General features: G+C 41.8%; 1 protein-coding gene across 1 annotated transcript in view; it reads left to right on the forward strand.

Annotated features, from left to right (window-relative positions):
- Nucleotides 1-22,936, forward strand: part of CDK14 (cyclin dependent kinase 14) — a 511,537-nt gene that overhangs the window by 436,303 nt on the left and 52,298 nt on the right. The window contains exon 14 of the mRNA XM_080936223.1: nucleotides 1,925-2,067. Within this exon, the coding sequence (XP_080792349.1) occupies nucleotides 1,925-2,040 (116 nt within the window). The 3' untranslated portion in view covers nucleotides 2,041-2,067. The remainder of the gene's footprint in view (nucleotides 1-1,924; nucleotides 2,068-22,936) is intronic.

A 22,936-nucleotide genomic window follows, 5' to 3' on the forward strand; every position in this document is an offset into this window, starting at 1 on the left:
TCACCAGAGCAGTTAATAGAACCAACACATGAAACAACAGTAATTACAGGATTACCTAGGGATCTCTCTGGCAGCCAGACTGACCAGACATGGTGACAGTGTCATTCTCCTGTCCCCAAGCCCCAACGCCCTTGCTCTACTTCTTCGTGATGGTTTAATTGCAGTGAAATAAATAGAGGGTTGATTTAGAAAAAATTCATTAGTTTCCGCAAGCCCACCACAGGGCATCCTCCTGTGTATACTATCAAGTTTCATAAATAATTGAAGCCGAGCTAGCCTTGTCGAAGTAAATGAACAAAACACAGTTCACAGAGGCAGAGGCCTTGATTTCATTACATTCATTTGCTAATTTACAAAACTCAAGTCTCCTAAAAGAAGGCCAGCAAATTGGTCCAGCGTGGAGAGCAAGGAGCTGCGAATCAGACACCCCCAACTACAAGCTCATCTCCACAGGTCCTGGCCAGGCAACTGTGGTCATGTGCCTTAGTCCCTCTGTGCTCCCAACTTCTCATTCAAAGAGCAAGATAAAGAAGGCATGGAAGACCTGAAGAACCTTCCTAGATCTGATGCCCGTAGTGTCACCTGCACTGTCCTCTATAATCCCTTAACAGCATGATGCTATTACGTAGTGTCGTTCTATATTTTTATGAACAAGCACACCTATCTTTATTACTGAATTTATTTAACTTGAGACAGGGTTTCACTATGTAGATATAGTCAACACTGACCTTGAACTCACAGAGCTCCCTGCTTGCCTCTTTCTTCCTAGTGCTGGGCTTTAAAGATTGCATCACTATGCTGACCTGTACGGCCTCTGAATAGCTCTGCTCTTTCCTTTTCCTGTTCCATCTTGAATGACTTCTCCCCAGGTGGCAAAAACTCCTATACTGCTATTTCCACACCCCTGTCTTTGGAGGTTTCCCAGTTTTTCACCTAGACCTGTCAGTGGAATTAGGCACAGTTATCTGGCACCTTTTCCTGTTAACACTTCCTTCCCTTGATTTCCAGGGCAGGATTCCCTCATGGTTTGTCTTTCCCCTCCTGCAACTTTAAATTGCAACTGCTCTGATATGCCAGGCAGGCTAAGGAATGCTGTGAGTTCCCAATGCATTCTCCTTAGACCTATCTATCTGGCTCATTCCCTAGAACTGAGTGATTTCATCCAGCCTCAAAATTTAAATGTCACCCACACACTGACCCTGACTCCAGAAGTCCCATTGGAGTCCTAGCTCCCTGGCACTCATATTCAACCAACTACTCAGCTTCTCCACTTAGTCATCTATAAGACACTGAAAAGTTCGAATTGCTGGAATTAAACTCATAATCTTCTCACCATAACTAGCTCCTTCTGAAACTTCTCAGGAAATATTAGAGTCAAAAAGTACTTCTCTTAGGGTCTGGAGAGATGGCTCAGTGGTTAAGAGCACTGACTGCTCTGCCAGAGGTTCTGAGTTCAATTCCCCACAACTACATGGGGCTCACAGCCATCTGTAACGTGATTCGATGTTCTCCTCTGATAACTCTGAGAACAGTGACTGTGTGTGTGTGTGTGTGTGTGTGTGTGTGTGTGTGTGTGTGTGTATGTATATGTATATATATATTTTTAAATACCTTCAGGAATGAATTTTTAAAAAATGATAAAGACTTGTCACCAAATATAAGTTTATTACTGTCAGATCAGTGAAACAGGAGCTGTGGGCCTACCTCATTCAAATGTGTATGCATGTGTACGTGTGTAAATGCATTTAGCTGTGTGCACCTTTGACCATTTGGCATTTCAAACATTGACACATACCGCAGTGTTTTGCATGCTGGGCATCCAGACCCAATTGCAATCCTCTTTTCCTCTTTAAATAAAACATGTATTATACACATTATACACATGTATAAATATGTAAATGGAAATATTTCATTCTCTCCTTAGTGTCTTCTATTTTTACCGTCCCAAATGTGAGATTGCAACCCGAAGCTGGAGAGAGCATGAGGGCCTTTGGAAAAAACAATAGTTACGGGAAAAGTCTATCGAACAGCAAACACTGACAGGTCAGCATTCTCAAGAGAGCACAGGTAAGAGGCCCCGCTTTACTGGAGAGTAATATTTGCAGTAGACATGGAAAAGAGTTTTCAGTGAAAGATTTCAGTCTCATTTCTCCCTGAACCTGTCTTATGAGTTTATTCTGGCATGGATCAGACATGAGCAATCAGGAATTTCAGTGTTTCCAGGAACCTCCTCAGCTCTAGGTAATGTTGCCCTGGTTCGTGGAAGTTGGCTTTTCAGTCCCCTGAAAACCAGTGAGTCATGAGCATCTATTTGATTACTCCTTAGTTCACCATTGAAGTTCAGAAAGTTTATAAGCTGTGGAACCTGAGCCACAGACCTGTTTTATTTGGCCAATGCGATTTGCTTTTTAATTATTTGCTGTGGTTTTAAAATTAGGATACTTCACACAGAAGTCTAGATTTCTAGCTTTTCATAAAGTATCAGCAACTCTGACAATGCCCCCACTTTCGTCCCACCAGAAGATCATGTGTGATAAGAGAAAATGCACAGCCCTGGTTTTAAGATAAGTTGCTCACTAAGCCCTCTCTGGGTTCTGATTTGTGTCTGTCCCCTGGCAGAGCTATTGATATAAAGCTTTGGGTCTCCCAATTTGCTTCTTTGACCTCCACTGTTTCACAGATAGAAACTGTAAACTATCACGGTGATGTTCAGGCCAAGTTTAAGACAGTAATTTCTGAGAGGCTGTAAAGGCTTTCTGGGTTACTGGAAAGAGATGTCTGGGGTATTTTTGGTTTGGTTTGGTTTGGTTTGGATTGGTTTGGTTTGGTTTTTCAAGGCAGGGTTTGTTTGAGTAGTCCTTTCTGTCCTGTATGCCAGCACTGCCCACTTCTCACCCTTATGGGGAAGCCTTTTAATGCTGGTTTTGGTAGAGCATGTTCCTCTCTTTTCTGTGTTCCATAACTTAAGCATTGAATGAAGTGAGCTGATTATGGGAAGAAGTGTGGTGTGTGTGTGTGTGTGTGTGTGTGTGTGTGTGTGTGTGTGTGTGTGAGAGAGAGAGAGAGAGAGAGAGAGAGAGAGAGAGAGAGAGAGAGAGAGAGAGAGAGAGAAGAGAGTGAGTAATCAAATACCTCCCTCAATCTCTGTCCATCTTAATTTTTAAGACAGGGTTTTTCATTGAACCTGGAATTCTCTGACTCAGGTAGACTAGCTACTGTCCAGCAAGCCTCAAAGATCCTTATGTCTCTGCCTCTTAGCATTAAGATTACAAGTATTAAGTACCAAGCTTGATTGATTAATTTGGGGTAATAGCCTGATTCTCTATTTGAAAATATGGTAAGAAGCAAAGTGGATTGATAGCAAAGTCAGTGTACACAGCTCTGTGATACTCCTGCCAATATCATCCACCATTTTGGAACTTAGTTTCTTACACCCTCAGCACAGAGGTTAATTCCGTTAGCCTAGGGATGCGGCATCGATTTATGTTGCTTTGGAAGAGGGGGAAAAAGGCTTCTGGTCAAAGTGTGGCATGCAGATGCTAGCCAGTAGATACTAAACCACAGGAGAGAAGACAGCTGTCTTTAGGCTGTTGTATGTGAAGTCCTCATCCTCTGGGACCCACTGTGACTTACAGTGGTCATATAGACTGTGACTATGAGTCTAACTAGTTTCTGACCAGTAGTCTCGTGGTTCTGAGAATGGTTTGACTCATAAGAGTTGTAATTAGCGTGTGCACATTTTAACAGTGTTGAGCTCCCACGTTATAAACCCTTGAGCTAATCCAGTAGAATGAGAATGAATACTGGCTCTATTTTATTGACTCCTGCTCACAAGCAAGCCTGAATTTCAGTGGCAGGACAGTGCTTGCATGTCCTTTCTTCTTGGCTCTTCTGAACTCTCCTGATCTACCCAGTCAAAGCTGCAAGGATGTGTTTAAGATCGCCTCATTAGTGTAAAAATCAAAATGAGCTGACTGGACAGGGCATTGCCCAGAATGACTCAAAACTTGCTAATTGAAAAGTGGTTTTCAAAGGTGCTCGGGACTGGAGCCAGCGGTGCTTGGAAACCTCACAGTACATTTCCTCACACCGAATCCAGCTCCACAGTGGACATGTTTCTCCACAATTGTCTGATAATAGTACAAGTATTCTCCCTGTGAGTGTTGTCTTTGTCACATCAACGTTGAAGGCTTCCATATTGTTGGTGGTCCACCGAGTATGTCTGATTCAGCAGGCCGCTAAAGAAACATCTCCATCTTTTTCATGAAAGCTGCAGGGTATCTGGATTCTAACATGTTGCTGTCAACAGAGAAAGAAACCATCTTAGTTTTTTATTTCATCAAACATGTCCGTGTTAGAGATCAAATATGTGGTCCCCTACAGCATATGGAATGGCTCCTTTCTGTCCAGTAGATGCATTTCAAACTAAAGGCATTATGAAACAAACAAAAAAAAAAAAATCACGTTAATGAGTCTCAGGGGAAAAATATAATGCTATAGTCTTTGATTTTTTTTTTTTCCTTTTTAAAATTTATTCAGCACCTGTTTGGAGTCTGTGACATGGTACATTTCCCTGAACTGTCTTGATTTTTTTTTTTTTTGGTAACACCCATAACAACTGAGAGGAAAAATGAGGAGAAGAGACTGGGGCCTGAGGTATTCTGAGCACTGGCTAGAGCTTCAGCCACCCCTCTCTCTGGTGATCAGCAGGCTTTCAATGTAGAACTAGCATTGTGCCATGCTGCTTTTGAGATGACTGAGACAGGATATGTAAGAATGCTCCAAGTCCTAATATTTCTCCTGTCCCTCAGTGCCACCGTATTTTCTGTCTTGCAAACTAAGGTCATTCCAATCATTTAGCTAATAATGTTGCATTTGCATAAATTGGCCTTAGTAGAAAAGCTAATGAGATGCCTTTTGCTGTGCAGAAGAAAGCAATTGGGTTTTAGAGTCTTGCAGCAAAATGAAAAGAAAGCCACAAGTGCCTGGGTTAAGAATAGGGTAGCTGGCCACCGGTGATCAGACTACTGACCTCCTTTCCATTCCTTATTCTCTAGCCTTATTAGTCAGCTACTCCACAACTTGTTCCCACTCATCTGGTTACCACTGAGAGTTGAATAAAACCCAAGAGAGTCTCAAATGTACATAGAAAGCATTCATCAAGGACAGTGCCACTGGTAATATCGAATACCACATTCATTGGTAACACTTATATTTGTATGTGGTGATGCCCATCATAAGCCTGTGCTGAGCTACTTTTTTCAGTGTTCTAAACTGGAGTAGAAAGTGTTGGTCACCGTCATTTCACAGAATATAGGGATAAGAGTGAATCAGTGAATCAGTGCTCTTGGACTCCATTAAACTCATAGTGACCTTACAAATATTTGTCTAGTGCATGAAGTAATACTGTTTGGTTCAATCGCATACTTTGATGACCTCCTTCTGTTTCAATGTATCATCATTCTTGGTCTACATTATTTAAGAATTACATGGCAACAGAAAAAGTCCCTAGCCTCACTTCACTTACCCCAGTCAGCAAACAGTCATTTCCTCAAAGTGATCTATTTAGGGAAAGAGATTTGAAAGAATTAATTGTACAAGAATTTTCATTGAATCACTTTTATTGAATAGGATCAGGGTTCTGTTTCGTTTAATTGGTATGTTGTTTGTTTTCCATTTGTGACCCAGTGTGCTGGTGCCACACCTTCTAAGAATGGGCATCTCATGGAAAGACCCACAGCCTGAGGTACATATGCAGCAGAGGATAGCATTTTCTGACATCAATGGGAGGAGAGGCTTTTGGTCCAGTGAAGGCTCGTTTTTTCCAGTGTAGGGGAACACCAAGGTGCTGAGGTGGGAGAGGGTGGTTAGGAGAAGGAGCACCTTCATGGAGGCTATGAGAGGGGGAGGGGGGATGGGATTGTGGGAAAGGGATAACATCTGAAATGTAAATACAGAGAATTTCCAATAAAAAGAAATTGGGGGGAAAAATAAAATGGGCATCTTGTATTCTGGGATACCAAACTCCTGTATCGTTTTCCAACCCAATTCCTAGAACCCACAAATCAGTATTTTAACAAACTCCAGTGGTCATTAATTGATAACTGAGAGAGGCAGAATAAATCTTCCCCTGGGATGAGCTTCCTAATAGGTTACCTAATACTTAGTGGTCACTTCTAAACATAAATTCAGAAGAGCAAAACCGAATGGACTCAGTGCGTTGTATTTATGTATTTATTGGGGTGGTGTGTGCATGTGTGTATGTGTATGTAACAGTAATTAAAGGTCATAAATGGGGGTGGGGGATGGGTTGGAAAGAGAGACAAAGTGACAGAAATACAGTACTCATGCAGCAAAAATTTTTAAAACTTGTAAGAACTTGAGGGGACCATAGATAGTGGAATCTCAATAGTTATTCAGGGTTTACATGTTTATAAGGTAAAATAAACTACTTACTTAAGTCAGGACAGGGTAAAGATAAATAAGGAATTCGTATTTTATACTATGAAGCAGAACTATTTATTCTCTCTTTCCTTATCCCACCCTTTTCCCTTTTCCAAAATAAAGAATGGTGTTATGGTGTGTAATGCACAAACTGTATGCCCGTTTAAAATTAGTGAATTTAGTTTCAATACACCTTGAATATCTCTTCCTTGCTAGAATTTCTTGTGCGGTTTGGTTGAAGTACATAGACATCATATCTGAGGAGACCGGGCAGGCATCTCACAGTGTCCTTCTGGACAACACTGGCAGAGAACTCTTGTTCCATCCACCTTTTAAAGGAAAAAAAAATCAAGAAAATGGAACTGAATTCATTGCAGTAAAGTGTATTCTGGTGCTTCAGAAGAACCCAGACTGTGTGAGGAAAGAGGCATTTGGCAGAGCAAAATGAATAGAGTCAGAGCCAGGTGACTGAGTCCTGAGTGACATGGAGAGGCACAAAGCTTGTGCCCACAGGAGCAGGAGATGAGGTTAGCAAGGGCATGTCTCCTCTGACGTGCCCCTCAGTATCTCCAGTGAGGTGCCTCGGCGGTTTTTTCAGCAGCAGTTTGCAAAGGGAAGGCCGATTGACAGCAGCCGCACGAACTTCACAAAGATTGGGCTGTAAGGCAGAAGCCAACAGTAGCCTTAATCCGTCTGCCATATTAACTCTGGAAATTGCTCCAGGAGGTGGGGCCACTCAAGGCTCTCCTCTCTGCTGAGACATTGTGGTGGCCCATTTTTTTGGTCTGTGTCAACTCATACTGTCTTCCTCTTCCCTTCACCTTGTAGCTTCTGCGGCCTTGTTTCCGCTTCCTCATGGACCCATCTTCCTCTCCCTTCCCTTTGTCCTATTTGTTGAGGAGTGTGCTGCTGATCTCTTAGAGCCTTGCATTTTAAAACCCTCCTAGAGAGCTTCTCTGATCTGTATAACCATCATCAGCAGTCAGGAGTGGGGCTATCGGGTGAACCCTCCCTTTATGAGTTACTAGCTGACTCCAGGCTGCTTCTAGAGCAGAGCTGAGCCTGGTCCAATCCACTTAGCTTCCAGTTGACTGGCCAGCCTGTTCATAAAGACCCCTCAAAAAGCAGCTCTATACTTGTCCATCCCAAAAGTCTCAGTGAGGCAATGAAGCAGACCCTGTGCCTAGAATGTACCTTGCCCTAGCTGTGTGGGACAAGAGGAAGATTCAGTTTGAATGTGAGACTGCAGATCCTCACTGGGAGGTACTTGGGGATGTTGGTAAAGGGTTTTTGTTAAGTCCTGTCTCACTTTGCATCAGTGCCAGATGCAAAGGGAGAGCTCTATTCCACTCGCTTGTTATATCTAAGTTTCTTTCTGGAGGAAAATCACAGCCTGTCTTCTTGCCAGAACTGTTACTCTCTGCCTGATCCAGTAACTGTTTCTTCTCCAGCAGCTGCAGTTTCATCGTTTCTTTTGTCTTGGGTAGTTGGCAACATTCTGGGAATAATAGGAATGGAGGGAGCAGGCACAAGGGTCCTCTCAGGCTTTATCTGAAGAGAGCATTTGGACGGGAAGACCAAGACAGAGCTATGGCAGACGCATGATTCCTGCTGTAGGCACGGGACTGAGAAGAGCCTTCAACCCTGTTTAGTTTTCCATCCACCCACATCAGACCCTTCCCTGTAATGGGGTGACCACATGAACACGGTTATGGGTGCAACTGATGAATGTTTAGACCACCACCGCTTGTTCCCACGTCAAATGCTGGATTCCTCCCACCCCTCTGCCCTAGCAGGCTTAGCTCTCTTCCATACTGAGGAGTAAGGCTTCAGACAGGCTGTTAAAGTTTTCCTCTCCTCCCTCTTTCCCTCCCCCCATCTCTGCATGCATACCGTTTCTCCTCTTCCTCACCCCTCCCCATGGCGACTCTCCCCTGACCTTAATCCTTGGGGTCAGTAAAATCCTCACCCCCAATAAACCTGCCTTTCATATAATCTTTTTTAAAAAAGTTTTCCTCTCGTCTCCTTTGCTTCTCCATCCTTTTCTTTGGGCACCTCCGATCTCCATTCTGCATCATCAGCACCCCAACTTCACAAGTGAGTGAGCAAAAGACTTAGGTCTTGAGGATCTGAAAGCAAAATGAAGCCATTCTAGTGTATTCCAGGAGTGTCTTTGGAAACTGTGTTTTGTACTGAAGTAACAAACTCCAAGAAACACTAGGGGAACTTCATGAAGTTCATTTGTCTAAACGCCGTTCTCCTTTTCTACCCCATCTCTGTGCTGTATATAAACGTGAGCATACATTCTATTTTTCTAAGTTGAGTCTAATTCATGTGATATCAATCCTTTATGTCTAAACAATACATTGTATTTCTCTTAAAGACACAAAGATTGGGGTGGTTGTTTTAATAATACAAATAATGATGGCACTTTTGACCTTGATTTTTTTTTTTTAATTCATCCTAAGATTAGGGGTGTTTTTTTATTTGTTTATTTAGCTGGTTTTTGTTTTTTGCGCATTTCCTTGACTATTTGTTTGGGGCCTTTTGTTTGTTTGTTTGTTTGCTTGCTTGCTTTTCTGAGTGGCTAAAAGAAAACTTATTTGATGCTTCACAAACTGGTTCATTAGCCCATGGATCCTAAAACAAATTCTCTCTGTGTATTTTGTGTGGTGTGTGTGTGTGTGTGTGTGTGTGTGTGTGTGTGTCCATGAATTAGCATTTCCAGATTAGAAGGGTTTGAAACTATGAATTGGACAGAGAAAACAGCACTTGCAGCTTGCCTCTTCTGGCAGTACAATGCCCAAATCAATTTCTTAGGGACTGTTTGCCAACACTGTGATCCCAATAGAGAGCCTTTGCGTAGACAGAGGCACAGGTGTGAGTAGCTAATCACCAAACTGTATTTTCCAACATATGGCCCCACCTGTGGCTTGTGGTTCTTATCAGCTCAGGAACTCCATCTTATGGATTTTGTGGTACAGAATGAATTGTCTGTGCACAGTATTGCGTTATTAATACCAGGAGAGCAGCTGAATTCCCACCCCTGCCCCCAGACTGTCCTTGGGGGGGGGGCATATGTAGTCTGTTGGCAGTCCAGGAAGTGTCTGAGCATATAGGAGGCTGTTTGGGCTAAGTAGGCTGCCGGTCTGGGCTGACGTTTTAATGGGCAGAGGACAGTGTACAGATGACAGTTCTGAGAGGGAAAGCCAGACAGAAGCTCAAGACTGCACTCACTGACCTGCAGACCTTGCTCCTCTCTCCCTATGAGGCCATCCTCTCATGGGAGCTTTATTTGAGTGGGGACTAGGGTCAGAGGCTTAGCCACCGGGACCTGGGCAAAAATGAGGGCCTTAAACAGACCAATGTTCGAGCAAACATAATGAAAACCTCACCCAGAATGAATTCCAACAAGTGAAGTTAAACATTTTAGCTAAGTTACGAAACAAAACGATTGCAGTACTGGGAGATGCTTCTATGAATAAAGCTTTTAAGAACATGAAGTTGGTTGTGCAAATGAATAATTCACTGAGCCTCTTTTGGAACTTAGAGTGGTTGTTGTTTCAGTATGCACACACGTGCACACATACATGCGCACTAAGTTCTACACACCATAGAGAGTCATTTTTCGATAGACATAGAGTGTTAAAGTAACAACATGTGGGTTAAAGATTACTTTCCACCTCTGCAAATACTGTACAAGGTCTAGAAAAAAACCTAAAACAATGTAAAGTTAGAGAAACGGGTGGAATATATAAGCCAAACACTGTACCGTCAGCTCCCTTACTTGGGTGAGATTCTCTCTTGTGCTATATCACTACTATTTTTTTTTTATAGTAGTTGGTGTTCTGTGTAGTCCCGTTGGATTTTTAATTACTCTGGATTGTAATTTTTCAATGCAATTAGCAAATACCTCCAATTACATGATAATTGTGAATGAAGTTACTGGCTTAATTAGTATAAATGGGAATGATGTGTGATTATCGTGTGCAACTAGATCACATCCAGTACTTATTACATACAGTAGCATAAAGATAACACATAATTATGTTGTATCTTTCCTTGGTCAACAAATCTCTATAGGAAGATACACAGAGTTGTGATCCATGGACAATAAGCCCACCCAGTGGGCCCTTCTTTGTGAGGTAATTGGGTTATTCTGTGAGCGTAATTGAATACATACATCTAAATGTGAAAAAAAAAAAAAAAAAAAAAGGCGGGGGCGAGGAGAGACTTTGCCTCACTGGCCAAAACTGATCAAATACCTAAGGTCTATGAGTCTCCCGAATTTAATCCTTCCTTAACATAAATCTGAGCCCTATCTTACCTGCTCACTTTTGTTTTCAAGGTTCCCCCCCCCGTGCCATCCATAGATGTAGCAGCTATAAAATATGCCCGGGGTGGGGTGGCGAGGGCTTGTCTTGGCTGTGACAAACATTATAATCATCCCTGGTTTACAGATGCACACTTAACAAGCTTATAGCACATAATTAATTCTGCAAAGGATGCTGCTTGACAGAGAGGGACTATGAGAATTGCATATTGATAGTGGAAGAAGAAAACGGAGCTATTCTCTCCGGGTAAGGTGGGCTATTCTTGTGTTCTTTAGAAACCGGCACATCTCAGAGGTGTTGCTCTCAAAATGATCTCAGGATGGAGAGAAATCAGTAATTACGGAGCCAGGCATTCAGTTGTGCCCTAATTTTCCCACCAGTTTTTCGGTGTTTCAGCTGCCTCTGAGACTTCAAGTATTCTCATTAGGTAGCGGCAGAGGCAGCGGCCTCACCGACTCCCCCATTCTCTCCCTGGCTTTTCTTCTCCCCCCCACCCCCTTCCTTCCATTCCTGCCTTGGGAGTGACTGTGAAGATCATTTGCTGGAATGATTGGCAGCTTAGAGGATTCGATCAGATGAGTTCCTCTTAGCGCAGGTCAAAAAGGCTAGTTAGCAGGAGCTGTGGAAAAATGCCAGCAGCATTGGAAATGGGAAATGTCATGACTTCCAGGCAGGGGGTGCCACCTGGAACAGAAAGCCCTCAGCTCATTAGCTAGTTACAGGATGCAGGCTTAACTGGAGGGAGCAGGGAAGGAAAGATAATACCCAATAGGGACAATGATTATGAAGTGGAATTGATTTCATGTATAATTTGTTTATCACTAGAGGGGACAAATGCTGTCCTTCTGACATGAGCCCGAGGAGTGTGGACTGTGAATGAAGCAACTTAGCATAATCTGCAGGTTGAGCTTCGGATTTAAAGAATGCAAACTTCTTTATTCTTAACTGTGGAAATGATCGGGTCATGTCACACTAATTAAAGCTGACATGCACTGAAATGTCTCTTCTGTGCAATGGTGGCGGCTCCGCGGAAACGGAGATGGACATCTTTAGAAAAGAAGAGGGCGGCTTTCCCCTGCTGGTGTGGAGGACTGGCTTAGCCGCATACAGAATCGTAAGAGGGCTGGTGTGTTTATTATGATCATGACTTAGGGACACCACACAAATCAAACCAGGGCTCTCCATTTACGTGCAGGCTCGTTGATATGGGAGACCCGATGCCTTCTGAGATATTTACATCCAACCTGTGTTAAAAGAGAAGTACTCTCGACTACAAGCGCGTCATATTTTGGTACACGGTTCAATATTTAATCGTTGCTTCTCTTAAAGAGGAAGCTGTCCAATTTCACTACAGACTGGATGACAGTTCACCTCGAATTGATCTACAGCCAACAGATTACAAACAAAACTAAACAACAGGACACACTCACAGAGAAAGTTAAAGCCTACTAGCTGTTAAAGGGGAGCATCGTGACAAAGCAGAGGATGCTTTTTCCTCACAGGTGCTCCTGGACCAGGCCCTGAAGGAAACCGCAGTTTTTTGCAATGACTTAAATAGGTGTTGGTGTGGAGCCTTTACACACGTAAATTCCATTAGAAGCTGTACAAGTTTTATGATATCATTTTATCTTTTGCTTGGAGATCCTTGTGTTGTTGTTTTAGTCTCACTGGCCTCCATTGCTGGTCTGCCTGGCTGAACACAGCATCCCGATTCTGCTGAGGAAGTATGCATTCAAAACGTCTTTGCCTTTCCCCTGCAGTATTGAGACATTTTATGAGGCTGCTGTTAAGTAGCCAAGACTGTTTTATCAGCAGCCCCAGACTGCTGTGTGCTGTGAACTGCACTCCTAAACCCTCCTCATTCAAACACCGGTGCAAGATTTATTCTCTTCTCATTTCACACACACACACACACACACACACACACACAAACCTTAGCATGAAAGCTACTGTTTATGCTGTCAAAATGTTGCATTGGTTCTGTCAAATCAAAAAATTTAAACATCACTGAGAACCCATTTATTTCTTCATTTAAGAGTTGTATGGTCTTTAAGGTAATAGAAATACACAGATATACATATGCATGTACATACACATATATGAGAACAATTCACCTAAAATAGCATTATTGATCACAGTAATTTTGATCAGCCTGTTCATAACTGGCAAATTAATTAAAATGAATGTTTTTTTAAAGAAATCATTGTTATTTCATTTTTTCTCCTGGGACTGGAGGTGCTCCTCAGATCTGTGGGTTTGCAGGGGTAGTTTTTGTTTTGCTTTGCTTCTCCTTAGTGTTAGGCACAAACAACCACTAGATAGATAGATGATAGATAGACAAACAGACAGACAGATAGATGATAGATAATATATAGGTTATAGATTGATAGATGATTGATAGATGATAGATAATATATAGATGATAGATTGATAGATGATAGGTAAATGATAGATAGGTAGATAGATAATATATAGATGATAGATTGATAGATGATTGACAGATGATTGGTAAATGATAGATAGATAATATATAGGTTATAGATTGATAGATGATTGATAGATCATAGATAATATATAGATGATAGATTGATAGATGATTGACAGATGATTGGTAAATGATAGGTAGATAGATAGATAGATAGATAGATAGATAGATAGATAGATAGACAGACAGATAGATGATAGATAATATATAGGTTATAAATGATAGATTGATAGATGATTAGTAAATGATAGGTAGGTAGGTAGATAGATAGAAAGATAGATAGATAGATAGATAGATAGATAGATAGATAGATAGATAGATAGATAGTCAGTCAAACAATAGATATTTAAAATGTGTGGCTGTCTATAATGGTTTCTCAGGATGTCACCCTGTCACTTCAGAGGCTGCTACCCTACAAGGAGGAGAGTTGACACCTGCCTAGTCTCAGTGACTTACTGTTTTCCCCAACTCTGCCTAATAAAGCCAGGTCTGTGCTCACTACCTTTGTAGACTCTGATGTTTTGACTTCTGTGTTACCCACCCCTGCCCCCATGGAGCTTGGCATCTCTGTATTTACCCTCCTCTTTGTTGGGCCTTTCCTAACTCTATGGACTGGGTTAGTTAGCATTGCTTAACATCTCACCTTCAGGTGTGAGGGTTGTTCTTAGGAGAAGGTCACTTTGGGTTCCAGGGACAGACATGGAACCCTGCGGTTGTCCTCTGTGCAGCATTTACCCTACAGTTCCTGGTTTATACCAGGCCTCAAATGTTGCCCTTCACCTACATGAAAGTTGGTACCTGAATGCTTTCAAGTCAGTAGGCAGCTGAGCACCAAGGCAGTAGCACCAAAGGGTGATTTCTGGGAGCTCCTCCATGCTGCCTGTCACAGCATTTTATATGACAATTTCATCCAATACTGTTCTTAATGAGGAAATAAAAGTTACATATGTGCACAAGTCACATCTACTGTGTCCCTAGCTGCCATGCTTGTCTCGGGAAGGAGGTCACACATTATCCTCTGACATAAATGCTGAACCAGGTGCTTTGATTTCTGGAGCATAGATTTTAGTTGGAACAAACACACACACTATGGTCATTTGAACTTGGGATAGGCATCTAGTTGACTACATTTTTTCATATATGTAAAAAGGTCAGTTGGCCACTCCTGGGAAAACAATGTTCATGGAAGGTAGCCAAAACTAGCTATTGCTGTTGCTAAAATTGGAGTTCCCAACAGAAAATTAGAGTTTGAGAAAACTATAGGAAACTTTCATTTGCCATTGTGAGACAGTTTTCAAAGAACTTCCTGAGTAAGATTCTTGGTACTAAAATTGTTTTAAATTGTTATTGGTCTCATTGTTATGTTTAATGCTTGAAAAATCTGCAGGAAACTTCCCTTTGTTTTGTTGTGATGAAGGGGTATCTGTGGTTATCTGGAAAAGCGACGAAAATGTGTCCTTTCCTTGTTCTGTATGCCTGAGAGGCAAACACATATTAATACCATTTTTTCCTTCCCAAACAACATATAATAGCAGATTAATTAAATGCAGAAATAATTATGAGAATTCAGCTAATTTTTTAGGTAAAATTAGAAAATTTTAAATAATTACAAATACTTATATAGATTTGTTTTGGGTTTTCTGTTTTGTATATTTGTTATGGGTTTTCCTGGCTTTTGAGGCCAGATTTCACTATATAACTCACTCTGGCCTTGAACATGTCTTAATACTGTGATTATAATTCTGTGTCTCTACATCAGAGTACACAGTAGTGTCATGTTCTCTTTGGAAAATAGTTATTTTTAGTCAAATAACATTTGATGGTAATAGGTAATGGTATTTTAGTGAATGAAATTTGTGTGTGTGTGTGTGTGTGTGTCTGTCTGTCTGTGTGTGTGTGTGTGTGTGTGTGTTCTATGTATGTACTGCTATGTGTCTACTGCAATGTGCTGGTTATATCGGTCATATCATTCCTTTGAAAAAATTACTACACTCTGCAAACTCCTTTTTGCCATATAAAATTATTCTAATTTTATCATTTTAATTTTGTATCTTAACGTACTTAGGGTATAACAAATAAGTATGTATTCACATAGCTATCATCTGAAAATCATGATAGTGTTATTAATATGTTTTCATGGTGAGTTGACAGATTCTTAAGGATGTTTGCTGTCCATTAGGCTTTGAGGGCTGTGCTCAGTTGTCAGGCTCCATTGTCATAGAGATATGGGTCTATGTAGAGTTCAGAATCCAAACTTACTGAGCACAAGGAGGAGTATTCAGTGAAGGGTTGTAATTTATTTATTTTTAGTTATTTGCTTGGGGAGGTTTCCCTATGTGTTGCCCTGGCTATCCTGGATCTCACTCTGTAGACCAGGCTGGCCTCAAATTAATATGGCTCCGCCTGCCTCGGCCTCCAGGGTGCTAAGACTGAAGCTGTACGCCACCACAGCCAGCTAGGTTGTAGTTTTTCATAATTCATTATTTTCTATTACTGCTAGGTTTATAGTGAAGACAATTTAGTACCTCTCCTTTATAACCAAAGTGCATTCGACTTACTATGACATTACCCATGCACCACACTATTCTTGCCACTACAACTTTGTGTGGATTTTTTTCTATTTTTATCCTCATGATCATCCCATGCCAGGCATGGTGCACGTGTCTGCATGCATTCTTTGTCTCCTCTGGCTGTCATGTTTTCTCCAGCTTCCCCTCTCTATGACATTAGTGGATTTGAGAATAAAAAATGGTTATTTTATAGAATGTCTCTTAGGATGTTTTAGACTAGGATTCTGTATTTGGGGGGAAGAGTTCCATTAAGGTAGAGTATCTTAGGTCATCTGTCTATTTGCCTGTGTTCTATTATTACTATTATCATTATTATTATTATTATTATTATTATTATTATTATTATTATTATTATCTAAAGATCACAGTAGTTATAGCATTCCACTATTTCTCTATCTTTTCACTACACACATATACACACTCACATATATATATATATATATGTATGACTAAAACATGTATATACATAAATATATAAAATATCTGACAAAATAATATATATGAGATAAATATAATAAATCATAAATATATGTAAAAAATATATATATATATGACTAAATCAGCCAATAGCCATCATACTGAGTCTCTAATACAGCCATCACTGTATTGGTGCTGTAGTGGGCAGTAGTGAGAAAAACAGATAATGCTGGGGCACAGATGTGGTCATTAAAATTGGAGATAATAATAATGAAGTAGAAGTCTGCATAAACCAATATAGGGGAATAAATTCGGGAGAACTTCATTCTGCCCTAGGGTTTTGCACAGTGCTGAAGGGAGAGATTTTGAGTGGAAGGAGGAGTTGGAATTTGCACAATCATGAAGGAGAGAAATGATGGGTTTTCTTTATTTGTGTGAATCAAGTTTTTCCTCTGACCATTTTGTACCTGTACAATGATAATTCTCACCCTGCCACCCTCTGACTTCCACCCACCCATTCCTGTCAGCCCTGCTCCTTCCCTATACATTTCCGGTACTCACCTCTTCTTCTTTTGTTTTGTGACCTACTGAGGTTAGCCAGGGCCATCTAGTAACTATGGGTTTTGAACTCCTGGAGTCTGGTGGGCTCACCAGCAGGTATAGAACTGAAGACAACGATTTCCCATCAACCAGATCCTATCAACAGGGAGGAGTGGAGCCCCATTCCAGACCGACCGTCAACAGGGATGGATGCTCTAGTGCAGGTAACTGCAGCTGCGGGCAGTTCGTGATTGCAGAGGCTACGCCATGCCTAGAAGATGGCATGCCAGAGCTCTGTCCTCATCTTCCAAGTCTTGTGATCCTTCTGCCCCACTTCTGTGAAGAAGAATGGTCTTCAAAAGGAAGGAAGCAAAGGCCCAAAGCAAGCCCTGTCACGAAGTTCAGCTTCTTTCTGGAATGTGCTGGAAGAAGGCAGGGAATTTATAGTGACCAGAAGGGAGCCTGCAGCAGCTAGCTGGACCCAGTTTGTGGAGGATCTTGGTGGCACACCAGAGTGAAGATTTTGATGTGTTCACTTGTGACAAGACTAACAGGACTGAGCAGATGGCAGCGTTTCAAGAAAGGCGATTTTTCGGTTATTCGCGGGGACAAACATTAAATAGTTCTTGGCTGACAGAAAGTCTTTTCAAGTAACCAATATTCGTACCACCCGGCCTCATCTTAAATGTCTGCTGATGGTGGGAGAGTTGGTCTCCCTGCCAGAACATGAACAGTCTTAAATGGACAACCACCTACTTGCCAGGGCCTGGAACTGTTAGCAAATGGTCAGAAATTTAGACTTATGAACTTATTTCTGTCTTGTCTGCATGTTAAAAGATGAGACATGAAGTCTTTGCCTTACGATCGTACCAGTTGTTTGTAATACAGATTGAGAGTTAATTTTGAGAAGAGTCCAGCATTAAGAAGGCGAATTTATAGGAATTTTTTATCCAGCAACCAAACATGGGCTTCCTACATGGCTATTTCACATAAATATAATCATGATGTGTGTGTGTGTGTGTGTGTGTGTGTGTGTGTGTGTGTGTGTGTGTGTGTGCTGGGTGTGTTGTATGCTTCTGTATTTCTGCCAACAAAATTACTTTTACCTTCTTTGTGATTTTTTTTCCACAGGACGTCCCAGCATTCAGTATGTCTGCCTTTTGAACTGCCCGTTTTCCTGTAGTTGCCAGTTTCCAACTTCATTGTGCCTTTTCACTTGAAAAGTTACCAAGGGGGAGCAGAATAAAAGGGGGTGGGTGCAAGGAGTGAGAGGGTGTGTAGAGTCAGAGGGACGGGGCTGCTCAGGGGCAAAGGCTGCAATGGGAGGAACGATGAATTGTGCTTTTAGCACAACCGCCATACCTCAGGAAATACGCACGGAATAGTTAATTAGGACCAAGTGAGCCTCTTTTAGAGGCAATGCCATGCCAGGGATCTGACTGTCAGGTTTGAAAGATGCAGAATTGGCAGTGGAGGGTTGGCTGGGGGAGCCAGACAGAGAAAAGATGTCTCAGGAAGAACAGCCCCAAACAAGGGGCCTGGGTAGCATTTGCATGGTTTTCCTGCAAAGGAAGTTTAATCCAAAGAAAAGAGGTTTTAGGGTTGTGGGTTGGGCTTTGTTCAGGATGAAGAGCAGGGGTAAATCAGCAGAAGAGGCCTTTCTCAAAGCCTTGGGCTCAGAGGTTGTTCCAGTGAAGTTAAGTTCTTGAGGGCTGTTTGCCTACTGTTGTCTGTTTGAAGACCCTCTAAACCTGAAGGGCTCAAAGTATCCTCTTCTTCCAACACAAAAGAAGGCAGTTTGTGTGGTGAAAATGGCTCCTGTTGCAGCCTGAACCCCAGCCCCTCTTTGTACTTATGCAGAATACTCTGAGGCACCCAGAGTCCCTTTTAGGGCCAGACTGTATGGGCCCCACTTCTTTGCCATCCACAAACAAGGCAAAACCAACCCACACTTAGGCCTTTCTTGGCCAGCATGAAGGAAGTCTCAGCTCACTTGGCAATAATATGCTCCCCCTCAATCTGTGTGACAGATAAAAACAGTTTTTGGTTAGCATGGCTTCCTTATGGGATCTGCTGAACTTGTGGGTTGTAAAGCCTGGGCAAACAGTTTGTCTCTCTCAGCATTGCCGTTCTTCCTAGATTCAACCAGCCTCGTCTTTCGTCTGGCGCAATGGGCTCGTGTCTTGGGTCTACATCCAGTTTTCAGAACGATGCCTCCCTTTTTGAAACTAGGCTCTGCTGTGTGGCGTTCAGTGGTCTGCTCTTCATGTACATATCAACACACACATGTGGAGTGAGGTGTCTGTATCTACAGACTTGTTTCAACTTCCCTACATGATTTTTTTTTTAAACCTAGATGCTCATAATCCCTGTAAGTCAGAAAAATATGTACTAAAAACATAAGGTTCTGAGCCTTATTTTTTTTTCAGCCAGTGTATTTGTCCACGGGGTAATATGACCAGCAGTGGTTGCCATATAAATGGATGGTTTTCCATGAAGTGCTTTAAGAATAAGGAAAAAAAAAAAAAAAAAAAAAAAAACCTAGTATTTTCAAGTACATAAGTATGCATGTGCTTGTAAACTTTACAATAAATAAACTAAACTTGTAACTGATCAAGTAGAATAGAAAATAAAACCTGACACTGGAAGTTGGGAAGAAAATAGATGCTTTGTTTTATAGCACCAAATGTAACTTGGGTCTTTATGAAGGCTATTGCTTTATCAGTTTCTTTATTTTTGGGTTAGACTTGAGCTTGCTTTAAACTTTCATGGAAGACCATATACAAACATAAAATTAAAATAGTGAAAGTCTTTCTGTATGTGTGAGTAAAGGAAATGCTTGTCTGATTACCAGTCGAGCTGGAACTGGGATCTAGTAAAGAGAGACTCACGGAAGCCAGCTTCTAGGAGAAAAGCTATGGACTCGGTGGCCTTTTATCAGGAACACCGTGTCTCGCAGCTTCTGCTGCTGCTCTGAAGCGTGTGGGAATCATCCTAGGTGAGGCCAGGACTTGAGACATTGGCAGAGGCCAGTGGGAGCTTTCTGAAGTTGTAAGTGGGAGGGTGAAACAGTGCTTGCAACTTTGCTAACTGTGTCAGGTTGGGCTGTGGTGGGATGCTGTCTCTGATCTTAGTGAACTCTCTTTGCTGGAAGTGGCGCATTCTGTCTCCTGCTTTGCATTTCCCTGTGAGAAGCATGTCTGAATTGGGGGGACTTGAATATACCTCTTTGTTGCTGAGCTTGTCAAGCATGGCGCTGTGTTCTCTTTCCCACCAGGAAGGTCAGGCCGCTGGGGGCCAATCTGTTTTCTAAAATGAACCCTCCCGTCTGTCCCTGGTGTCTGACAGATTGAAACAGTTGTCTGTGTGGCTGTGCTTTCAACGGTGCCTAAGTGTGTCGCTTTCTGGGAGAAAGGTAACACACGGAGGCTGTGTTGAAGAAAAGGAACCTTCTTAAGGATTGGCCTTCTGATGTTAATATTTATCTAAATGGCAAATTTAATTAACTTTCTAAGAACATATTTACAGATGCAGTTAAGTTAACTGTAGGTACTGTTCACATACACACACACACACACACACACACACACACACACACACCTAGATAAGCCTTCACTCCAGCTATATTTTAAATATAGCTGTTAAACTGGAATAAATAATAAAAATCATAAAATATAGAACAATTTCTGTAGAGGTAAGAGGCTTTTGTTCACTCAGACTCCAGTTTCATGGTTTTGGATCAGAGTTATGTAGAAAGCCTGAAGAAATTTGTGCTGTGCTGAGCTTCCCTTCAATGCTCTCCAGATAATTGAGCTAATTAAATCTTTACCAACATTAACACAACTCGGGCATCCCTTGGACAGTGGATAATTATTGCAAGAACATGAGGAGCTTAAACTAAACAGACGAAAATAGAGTTCTGTGGAATGGGTATTGAGTTTATTCCTTATTCATCTTTTGATAAGGTTTAATTAACACTGCCTCTCTCCATTGTAGCGAGAATGAATGCGCTTGTTTTCTTAGTGAAAAGCAAATTATTCACTTCAGCCATGGTTCAGTAATCAAAGCCCTTTCGAAGTTCTGGGTTAGAGTGTAGCTGTGGGCACATAATTGCTGCAATTCTGTATGAAGGCTTTATCTTTTTTTTTTTTTTTATTACTTACTCTTATTTATTTTTGTAGACCGAAGTTTATAAAAGCCCATTTTTGTAGCGCTGTACAGAGGCATGTATGTTTGAAGTCTGGATATAGGTTTACTGTGGCTGGACTTTCTTAAAGGTGTGTTTCTTAGAACCTCTTGTTGACATTGGAGGTGACAAGGGACACACACTTAAATAGGTGGCATTTGATTTATTTTATTTTTTACATTAGAGAGAAAAAATTCAGCAAAATCTTTAAATCAAGCGACTATCTTTGGATCCCAAGGAGAATAGCATCAGACACCAGGAACTCTTTTGGGAAAAATACATTTTAATTCTTTTGAATATTCTTTAAATGCATAGGAACCATTTTCTATGTTGCTATTTTGAAGAGAATGCCCCCCCCCAATGTAAGTGATGATTTTGCAATACAAGTAGTTTTATGTTCGCGGATGAAAAACTTACCAACTTCATCATGGCTGCAATAATTCCTTCTCTTTATTAAGTAAAATAAGAAATCACAAGGATACAGGACATTTTGTAGAGCCGAAAGCAAAAATAAAATGCAACAGTGAAACCATAGCAAAAAAAAAAAAAAACCGTGGTCTGTCCTGACTGCCCTGCATCTTCATCCATGTGATAGAAGACAGGTGAGCTTGCCCGTGATCTGTAATCAGAAGAAACCAGACATTTCTCTGGGTCAACGTTGCATTGCCCCACAGCTTCTACAGCAAGATGGGAGAACCCTCACCTACCATGTCCTGTTGCACTCAGTCCCTTCGTTTGTGTGTGTGTGTGTCTGTGTGTGTGCGAGCGCGTTTGCGAGCTTACACGCACACACTCATACACACATGTGTTTGCTATACTACACTGAGTCACTTAATAAAATGCATTTTCTTTCACAGTGAGCTGTGGCCAAAACAAGTTTCAAAGCAGTGACTGCCCCTCAGATCCCCTTCCCTGCTTCTCCTGGGAGGCAGGGGGAGGGAGCTTTGGGCAGACCTCCAGCCCCTGAACTCACCCATCAAAGGAGCTTCACTTTAATCTGCCTTACACTTTATGCTTCCACTAAGATGGTTTTTAAACAAAGGATGCCATAGCCAGAAGATTGAAGGGATGGTTTCTCTTAGGATTTTTCAGAACTATACAGTAGCCATTGTTTTTGGTTCTCTGTTTTAGAAACGTCAGGAAGCCGGCTCGACCTCAGTCAGTCTGTCTCTGTCTGTCTGTCTGTCTGTCTGTCTGTCTCCCTCCCTCCCTCCCTCCCTCCCTCCCTCCCTCTGTCCTTTCCTTCCTCCCTCTCTCCCTCTCTCTCTCTCTCTCTCTCCCTCCCTCCCTCCCTCCCCCCCTCTCTCTTTCCCTCCAAGTTAAATGTTCTTTCTCTAATTAATCCCATTCTTTTCAAAACAACAGAATGAAGAGAAAAGCCAGTCGTCCTCTAGTTTGCTCTGACCTTAGAATCAGACAGTAGCGGCAAGAGCATGGTCAGCTTGGGTGCTCTTTGTGTGCCAAAGGAGGTTCTTAGAGAGCAGAGGATCATGGAGAGAAGAGATTCCTTAACAGAGCTAGATCCTCAGAGAACAAAGCCCTGAGAATAAAACAAGCTCACTCACCTCAAAGTGTATTTTATATGACTTCCTTTGGAAAGTTAAAATTGATTTAAAGTGTTTTTTTGTTTTTAATTCCTCCTTGCTCTTGACATTGCATGAGGGGGTCCGTGAGACACAGAATGCCCAAAAGCCAGACTCCTGTGGAGCTCTTTTGTTTAATGATGAGATTTTTTTTCAGTGCTCACTTGGCAAAAGATGGATGCCCTTATGGGCTCCCTCGGTATTTCCGTGCTGTTAGCGGACCTTTCGTTAGTCATTTACTAGGTTAACATCAGTGGTGTTCCTGGACTTCAGTCAGCTGCAGCAGCTCTTTGGAAATACTGTGAGGACTTTACCTAGCTCACACTAGCAGCCAGAGCTCTGGGAACCTCGCTCAATGACATACAGGCATGGTACCC

Source organism: Micromys minutus (assembly GCF_963924665.1).
Source record: "Micromys minutus genome assembly, chromosome: 23".
Classification (NCBI taxonomy): Eukaryota; Metazoa; Chordata; class Mammalia; order Rodentia; family Muridae; genus Micromys; species Micromys minutus.